This window comes from Ananas comosus, linkage group 19 (assembly GCF_001540865.1).
Source record: "Ananas comosus cultivar F153 linkage group 19, ASM154086v1, whole genome shotgun sequence".
Lineage (NCBI taxonomy): Eukaryota > Viridiplantae > Streptophyta > Magnoliopsida > Poales > Bromeliaceae > Ananas > Ananas comosus.
The window spans coordinates 7,577,781-7,586,781 of NC_033639.1; the positions used below are offsets into that span (position 1 = coordinate 7,577,781).

Consider the following 9,001-nt stretch of genomic DNA (forward strand, 5'->3'; position numbering starts at 1 on the left):
GCCCTCCCACGGGGCCAAGTCAATTCCGATGAAGTGCAAAGAGGCAAAGGAGCTTGTTAAATTTGGTTAGGTAATGTGATCAAATTTGGTTAGGTAAGTTTTCATATATTTTTTTGTCTAATTTATATATTTAGAAAATGATGAAAAATGAATTTATTAAATGTTAATAATTTTTTAACTTTAGAATTTTATTTGTTGCATTATTATAATTTATATGCAAACAAATAATATAATTTTTTAAAATTTTATTTTATAATTATACATATATATATAATTATATACATATATAATTTGTGTTGCTCTGATTATTAAATATAATTTTTTAAAATTTTATTTTATAATTATACATATATATATAATTATATACATATATAATTATATTAATTTTTATTTATTATAATTTATTATTCACTAAGTTACAAGATAGACAATAATATTATTTCGGAGATAAGTATATCGGGGGTGGAGAGCTGCACATTTTACGTCATCTACTTCCTACCAAACAAACAACAGAACTTACAGAACTGCACTTCCACAGTTAGAAACAAATAGCGAAAGTGAATTAATTTTCACCTAAATTCCACTTTAATCTCAAGTTCACTTCAATCCCAAGTCTACTTACATTAAAACAAAAATGCCCTTAGCTTCCACGGGCCATAGACAACATGCTGAACTCGTTTTACCGCCAATAGAATTCCTGTTCAATATCCATTTCCCTAAACTCGGCTCACCACGTCATTCGTGGACCTCTATTAATCTATCGAAAGACCTACACCTAACTGGTAACTTCACGGTCCATAGAAAATATTGTGAACATGGTTTACCTTTGAACGAGACTTCCCCAGTAATGAAATTTTCGTTGAACTCAGTTCACCACTTCATTCGCGAACCACCAAATAATTTACCGCAATTCCTTATACCGAGCTTCACGGTTCATAGACAATATGATGCACACAGTTCAAGAAATGCTTTGTCTAGTTCTCACGTAGACCCGTTAAAAAAAGGAAAATGGGCTACTTTGTAACGGTTATATACCACGCTCCTTAGCGACGCCACTCCAACGCGAGCGAGAGAGAGAGAGAGAGAGAGAGAGAGAAAGAGAAGAGGACGAAGCTAGGGCTCCGAGCTCCGGCGACGGCGGAGGAGGAAGAGGACGAGGAGGAGGAGAGGTTATCTCGTGGTGTGGCGGTGTGCTCTTTCACGGTGTAGCGAAAGGGGCGGAGATTTTCGCGGCGATGCATTCGTTCGGGTACCGCGCGAACGCGGTGGTGACGCTCGCGGTGACGATCCTCGCCGTGATGTGCTCCATGGCCTCCCTCTCCGACAACTTTAACGTCCCTTCCCCCACCGCCGAGGTCAAGGTAAATCGATCCCCGCTCTGTTCCAAAACCCTAATTTTTCATGTGGATCGGTGCGCTGATTCGGTTCCTCGTTCTCGGAAATCCGGTTTTGGGAGGTGAAACCATCTTATGTAGTGTTAATTTCTGCTTAAAAAGTAACTTGATCAAATTCAGTTTGGTTTTGTTGGGATGTAGATGCGGGATTGTGTATCTGAGATGTTTGCAGAGGATGTAAGGTTTCTAAGTTTTAAGCTATCTTTTTGGGGAAGATTGGGTTTAGGAGAAATGGTCCTTACTAATTTAAATTGCTAATTTAAACGATGGCGAAGTTATGATTTTGTAAGAGTGGGACAGAAGCAAATAGGGGTGGGTGGTTTTTTAATTTTTAAGCATCAGTGAAGGGATTAGAAGGAAAGGTTATGAGTTGAAGTGGGGTTCATTTGTCTGCAGGGGTTATCTTTTTAGATATTAAGATAGAGGGCAATATTTGCTAAGTATTTCTCCCAAATTGAAGTGCAACAATGTCACTTGATTCCAACTCAAATTATCAGGAATAAGGTGTTGTAAAGGAATCACCTTCTCCCAAATTGGTGTAACAAGTTTGCTATGGTTCCTATTCTTTTTCGCGACATTGAGTGGTTTCTTTAGTGGATTGCATCTTGTACTAATTTCATTGAAATTAGCGGGAGGGATGGGGTGGGTTGTAACCTTCGTTCTTTTGGAGGATGTACAACCTTGAGGTGAAAAGCTTGAATTTCCTAAGATGATGTACAACCTTGATGTGAAAAGCTTGAATTTCCTAAGAGGATGTACAACCTTGATGTGAAAAGCTTGAATTTCCTTCCTAAGCGTTAATTATAGATTATAAACTTCCTTTGGGATACCTAAGGAGGAAAACATTAATTTTGAAAACATATCAGAGACCCCTTTTTTCCTTCTTTTTTTTTTGTTTTTAGTTCAGTCCTCTGCTTTTTCTCGTTGCTTCCTTCTTTTTGCTGTTTCTCATTTATGGTTGCTTGTCATTTGACTTCGAAATTTGAGGGGTTGTATTAGTTCTTTGCAATTCCCATGTAACTCTGTACTTCTATAGCTCATAATTTAGCTTGTAAGATTTTAGGGGTTTTGTACGACTAAGAAGATGCAACCATTAGTGAGAGGGAATTGCCAAATTCGTTGCTCGCTGGGATAAGCACTGTTTATTCTTTCTCTGTTCATCAACATATATCACATGCAAATGGAAGCGTGGGTATCTTGTCCCATCACACTATTTGGTGTGAAGTTTGGGTCACACTTGATCCTCCATGAAAGGTGGAGACTATTTTTGAATGTATACTTGTATAGTTGATTGGATGAATTTTATAGTTGATTGGATGGTTAAGTATTTGGTTAGGCTGGTTTCCCACACTTTTAAAATGGACAATGTTCTCCATGAAAGCTAGTTGACTTGGATAATGTTGCGTTTTACCCTCGTCCCTCTTTTTTTTTTTTTTTTTTTCCTTAGCTATATCAGTATTTTGCTAGTGTGTTCAATAATCATGCCATTGCAGGTCCTGAATATCAACTGGTTCCAAAAGCAAGCAAACGGAAATGATGAGGTAATGCCCTGGTCTTCCAGCTTTACCTACTTCAAGCATTTTGGGCATCCAATATAGTAATATTTCCATCGTAGTTGATTGTTAAATAGTGTTTTCTACAATTTTCTTCTTCCAAAACTGAAATTGACTGTTAAGCACTAAGTTTTCTCTGTCATTGTGCAATTGTGCATTTTGCAAAAAGGTATTGTGCATTAGTGTGTTATTGCTGACTGGTTTTAACTGATTCCACTTTCCTATCTTGCTTTTCGCTGGAACACTTTGATGCTCTGAGCTTGCTATTTCAATTGGCCATTAGGAACGCTAGTAACATACCTTCAAATTGACCCATAATAATTGGTTGCGCAGAAAATGACATCATGACGTTAGGATTGTCGATTTCTTTTGTGTAAATTTGAAGTCAAGTGTCAGAGACCATCAAAGAAGCTTTTGCAGGCGAAGTTATGGGCCTGTTCATTTCTTCCAATTGTCTTGTCTTGGCTGTTTTCTAATTTTGGATAATGTTGATTGTTTGAGCATTTTAGAAAATATAAAACAGTTCTAGGTTTTCCATGCATGATCTGATGGTCTCAGACCTGCATTATTAAATTCTTAATCCTTTATTTTCAAAAAATGTTTGATGCTTCGACATTTCATTATACGTGATGTAGACCTTTTGTTGCTATGCTTTATGTTCTGAGATGTACTTTTTACAATCGTTATGTTAAGGTTATTTTTAGAAGTACAAGGATATGTAAATTGGTAATTAGAAATGGTTTAGTGAGAAGTTTCTTCTTTTTTATGCACTGGACCCTTATATAGAGTATTACCAAGTGATGTGTTTATAACGTAGATTATCTTAGTGTAATGCAACAAGAGTTCCTAGTAACCACTGAAAAAAAAATAGGGGTTGTAGAACTAGGATTCTAAACAAACTCAGACTTGTCTACATAAATGACTCCAGATTCTCCAGAATAGATAACATAATGTCACTGTGATATTTTCTTGTATAGAAAGCATCTACATTCAGGTTCATGTAGATTCTGCTTGTTCAAAGAATGTCTTTTGTTTTCTCTTTTGAGTTTTAATGGTCTCTTTGTTTTGTATTTTTTGTAGGTCAGCTTGACGTTGAACATATCAGCAGACCTTTCATCCCTGTTCACTTGGAACACCAAACAGGTTGAGATATGTTGTCTTTTCATGTTTCATCCATTTTTTAAGCATTAATTTGTGCAATGATTTGATCTTCTCTTATTGTCCCTTCCTACTACCTCTGGTGTCTTTTTCTTGATTGATGATCCAAAACTTTGTTTCTATAGCCATTTCACTCGTTGGCATGTGATGAATATGCTTGTATTTACAGTAAGAAATTTTTTTTATACTTATCTAAATAGGATACGGAATAGGATTTGGTTTTTCTTTTAAAGTTTTAATTTTATTTACAGTTTGTAATTTATTAACTCCCACTGCCTTGGGTTCAATTCTTTAAACAAGAGATGAACAACAAATTGTCACTCTGTTTCCCTCTCCAAAAGGTGTGGAGGACAACAAAGAGGTACAATTGTTAGTCAATTGAGAAAAAGTTTGTTTGAGGTGAAGGTCCGAAGGCATATGATTAGAAAGAAACTCAGGGCGCATTTGGTTCAAAATGGGAAATAGAATCGGAATGGAAATCGGAATGGACAGGAATTAAAAACGGGGTAATAAAACCTCCTAATATGTTTGGTTCAGAATAACAAGCAGAATCGGTATGGTTGATTCGTGCTTTCAATATTTAAATAATTTTTATTATAAAAAATTAAAATTAAAATTAAAATACAAAATATAAAAATAATTTAAAATTTAGTTTGCACCTCAAAGCATAAAATTAAATTTATAATTTGAATTCAAACTAAAATTTAAATATTTAAAATTTACATCAAAATATTGAAATAATAAGCCAAAATTTTAAATGTAATTTTTTAAAAAAATTAAAATTCAAAATTGAGTGGACAATTCAAAATATAAAACTAATTTTTGATTTGATTCAAATTCAAACTTACCACTACATTTAAATTTAAGTTTATAGATCAAATTTAAAATGCTTGATCGAATTTATATTTTAAATTTAATTTCTAAATCAAAATCTAGAATTAAAATTTTAATTTATAAATTTATATTTATATTTTAATTAAAAATAAATTCAAACAATTAAAATTAATTTTAAATAAAAATATAAAATGTAATAGAGATATTTTTAATAAAGTGTATTCATTACGCATGGATTTAACTTCCAATCTGGCTTCCTAAGTCGGATCGGAGAAAGGGGTGATTGTAGGATTCCCATTCACCCAGGAATCGGAATCGGAATGGAACTCCTGTATACCAAACACCCGCAAATGGATTCGCCCATTTCGATTCTAATTAACTGGGTGAAAAGGGGGCAGACCAAACACGCCCTAACTTTTTAGCTAACAGAATTTGAAATGGCTTGTGGCCGAGGGAGTGACTTTTGTACTTTAGTTTGAAGAAATGGAAGTTCTAGTTAGTGTTTGTTGTGAGCTATTCCATCCATATGTAAGCCCTAAATTACTTGTTACTTTTTTCTATCTGAACGATCATGCCGCTGCTTTGATTGGTGGTTTAACTTGGCATGTATTACAGATACCTAATCATTTTGAAAATGAATTTCTTTAGCTCCTAAAATGAACCGAAATATAGTGGTGTCTCTCCAACAATATGGAAGGATTTAAGGATTATAATCGTGCAAAACTACTGAGAATTTGCCGCACGTTTTTGGCATTTCAGATTGTTTTGATGATTTATAAATACTAAAAATCTATGCAATTTTCTCTCATATTGTTGTAGCCATGTGATTGCAGGTGTTTGTTTTCATAGCAGCTGAGTATGAGACCCCTCAGAATGCCCTGAATCAGGTGAGTGTGACATATAAATCAATTCTATTCTTGCCTCGCAATGATGAGATTCTAGCATAATAAAATGGGTTTCCTTATGTTTGTCAAATGGGGCATGAATTCCTTCTGAAATTGGCATTCGTGCATACACCTAAATTTAAAGGCATGCAAAGTTGTGTAAGAGACTAAGGAGAAAATTGGGTGGCAAGGAATATATTTATAAACACAAAAACATCTAGGTTTTTGTTAGAAGGTGCTTTAAGAGAAAGGGGTAGATCATAATTAACATTATTGAAAGTAGCATCAAATTAGATGTAACACTTGGTTTGATCGGAAGTCTTACCACAAACAGAGCTGAATGGAAAATTGGATTCTGATATAGAATTTGAATGGTAGTGGTGATGGTATATAAACACAATGAGCACAAAAGGAGCAATTTGGAAACTAGGTGACAAAGAATGTTCTACCCAGTGTTGTGGTTGAAGACACTAAAATTGATAGATGATAGAGTATGGTTTCTATCGGCAGTTAGAGATGTGACTGAGCACTATGATGCCTTTTTTATTTAGAATCAATGGAGTTTGTATGGTTTGGAAATCAGATCATGCACACACAGACGCGCATATTGTTAAGTAGCTCTCATCCATTTGTGTGACAATTAAGCCAGCACAATCTGCTCTTTGTGAACATCGATTTTGATCATAGTGTCTTCTGTCACGGCAATATATTATTTTTGAAAGGCTTGTGTTGATTAGGTTTGGATAGGATGTGATTCGGAAATTTTGTAGGAGATGATTGCTTCACAGGCGGCTTAGCACAACTGATTGTAATTTCACACTTATTTACAAACCTTTTATGAATATAAACTGCTTTAATCTCTATAGTTTGCAATACCTAACTATGTTATTGACTTCTTGTAGAGGTAAAGGATGCAAGACTGCATTATCCTCTTGAGTATCATAGTTTGTCGGATTGAACCAGAATTTCAGTAACTAAAACTAAATTTAGTTGCTGATGATAGAATTAGCATGGATATTTTTGTTTCTGGGCATCTTCTATCTGCGGTTTTGTGCATACTGCTATTTGCTTTTAGTTTGACATGTACCTTTTGTTAGAGACTTACCTTTTCTGTTGCTTCAACATAACAGGTTTCTCTATGGGATGGAATTATACCCTCAAAAGACCACGCGAAATTTTGGATTCACACCACAAATAAATACCGGCTCATTGACCAGGCAAGCCAATTGCAACATTGTACCATTCCTAGCAAGCTACCTTTTCTTTAATTTGGATTATTATTCTATGTTCTTTTTGCGTACAGGGAAGCAATCTCAGGGGCAAAGAATTCAACTTGACATTGCACTGGCACGTCATGCCAAAGACCGGCAAGATGTTTGCTGATAAAATAGTTATGACGGGGTATCGCCTCCCTGAGGAGTATAGATAAAATTCCCGTCAGTCCGCCTTGCCAGTCTAAAGGAATAGGTCAGATCCTAGAACATGTATTCAATGAGGTCACTGATGATAGTTTTGTGTTTGTTCTTTAATCTAGCTGGAGACTTTGTCGTCTTGTTGTTGTTGTTTTACGATTCATACTTCTGAGATTGAACGAAAGCGAAAGCAACATTTTGCAGAGAAACTAACTGTTGTGTTTCTTACTAAGTTCATTATTGTTGCAAATGGAGAATTTTATGGACTAATCCCTACAAAGATCCTATATGTTGCATAAATTCTGGCATTGGAACTTCCTAAAAAGCCAAAAACATGGAGCATTGATCTTTATGTGTTGTTACTAAGATTTTCCATGTGTATTTCGATTGCGAAGCTATTAGTCAGTGCGGAATTGTTGTAAAATCAGTGTTTGCTTGATGTCGAAACAAGTTATCCAGTGTTAAATTGAGCAGCCAGAGATTCTCTTTTGTAATTGCAATTTAAGTTAGATTTTCAGTCTGTTGCAAGATCGTCTAAATCAAGATTCTACGTATAGTGACATAGGTTTTGAGTTAATGCATTTATAGACATTTCTTTCCGTTCTTCCAAACACGCACCCATATATGTATTAGAAATGCCAACATTAACTAAGGGTTTTTAGAGTGGGTTGGACAAACAGCTCATGTAAATATGCATGGTATTTGAGTGGTTTGATTAACTTTGTTTGAACAAAGATCTAATGTTTCAATTGATTTACAAGCAATCACACGGTTTAAGACGAGAGTGGATTCAATGTATTGATTTGGGCCAAGTTTTAACTTTCAATGGCTCAAGATTTACTTCAGACAATGTAATTGGACAATAATTTAAAAATTAAAAATAATTAACAAAAAGCTACAACAAGTTTTTGTCCTTGGAGGTTTGGTCACACTTCTGTTATTTTGTGCACACAATAATTATGAACACCATATACAGAACTTTATTATATGTCAAGCACCAAACGAGTTGTGCTTTTGAAAGCTATTGATATAGAGGGAGGATCTCGGAGTGATACCTACACATTATGCTTTAAAAGCTATTCATATAGGGAAAGATGTCAAGCTATTCATATAGAGGAAAATCAATACTGCCTAATAGAGTTTATAATATTAATTTTCCAACAATAATACTTTTTAAACAAAATTTAGATATTAGAAGGAAACTGAATATCAACATATTTTAAGAAACTTATAGCAGTCATCTATCAAATATAACTTTTGTAGAAGTAGTTTTACCTGGACATCCTTCAAGATATTTGTAATAACCTGATAACAAAAAGTAGAGTAGCAGAGCTTTAGTAGAATAAATTAATAGCTCGTTAGAGAGAATAAAGGATCAAGAACCATGGCAAGTTAGGAGAGCTCCAAAGGAAGGAAAGCATCAGACGGAATTTACGAAGTGGAGAAAAAAATGAGTCGCGGTGTGGTCTCGGCGACAGGGTTGGTGACGAGGAAGGCGGGGGGTGCGCGGGCAAGGGCGAGGGCAGGGTCGGTGGCGAGGAAGGCGGCGGGTGCGCGGGCGAGGGCGAGGGCATAAGGAAGGCTGGGGGTGCACGGGCGAGGGCGAGGGCAGGGTCGGTGACGAGGAAGGCGGGGGGTGCGCGGGCGAGGGCGAGGACATAAGGATAACGAGAGAAAAAAAGAGGAAAGAGAAAAAATAATAAGAATATTTTTGTCAGTTTATTGAAAATTCGGATCGAATTTGCAAAATCGAAAAATGCAACCCA

At 35.5% G+C, this 9,001-nt stretch overlaps 1 protein-coding gene across 2 annotated transcripts; it reads left to right on the plus strand.

The window, feature by feature from the left end:
* Positions 1,030-7,566, plus strand: LOC109724702 (signal peptidase complex subunit 3B-like). 2 transcript variants are annotated; one of them, XM_020253609.1, is made up of 6 exons: positions 1,033-1,361; positions 2,888-2,935; positions 4,028-4,090; positions 5,773-5,826; positions 6,954-7,040; positions 7,127-7,566. In XM_020253609.1, the coding sequence occupies exons 1-6, from the start codon at positions 1,236-1,238 to the stop codon at positions 7,250-7,252; spliced, it is 504 nt and encodes a 167-aa protein (XP_020109198.1). In that variant the 5' UTR covers positions 1,033-1,235; the 3' UTR covers positions 7,253-7,566. The 2 variants fall into 2 exon arrangements, with proteins under 2 accessions (XP_020109199.1, XP_020109198.1); XM_020253610.1 differs by lacking the exon at positions 5,773-5,826 and having other exon boundaries at positions 1,030-1,361.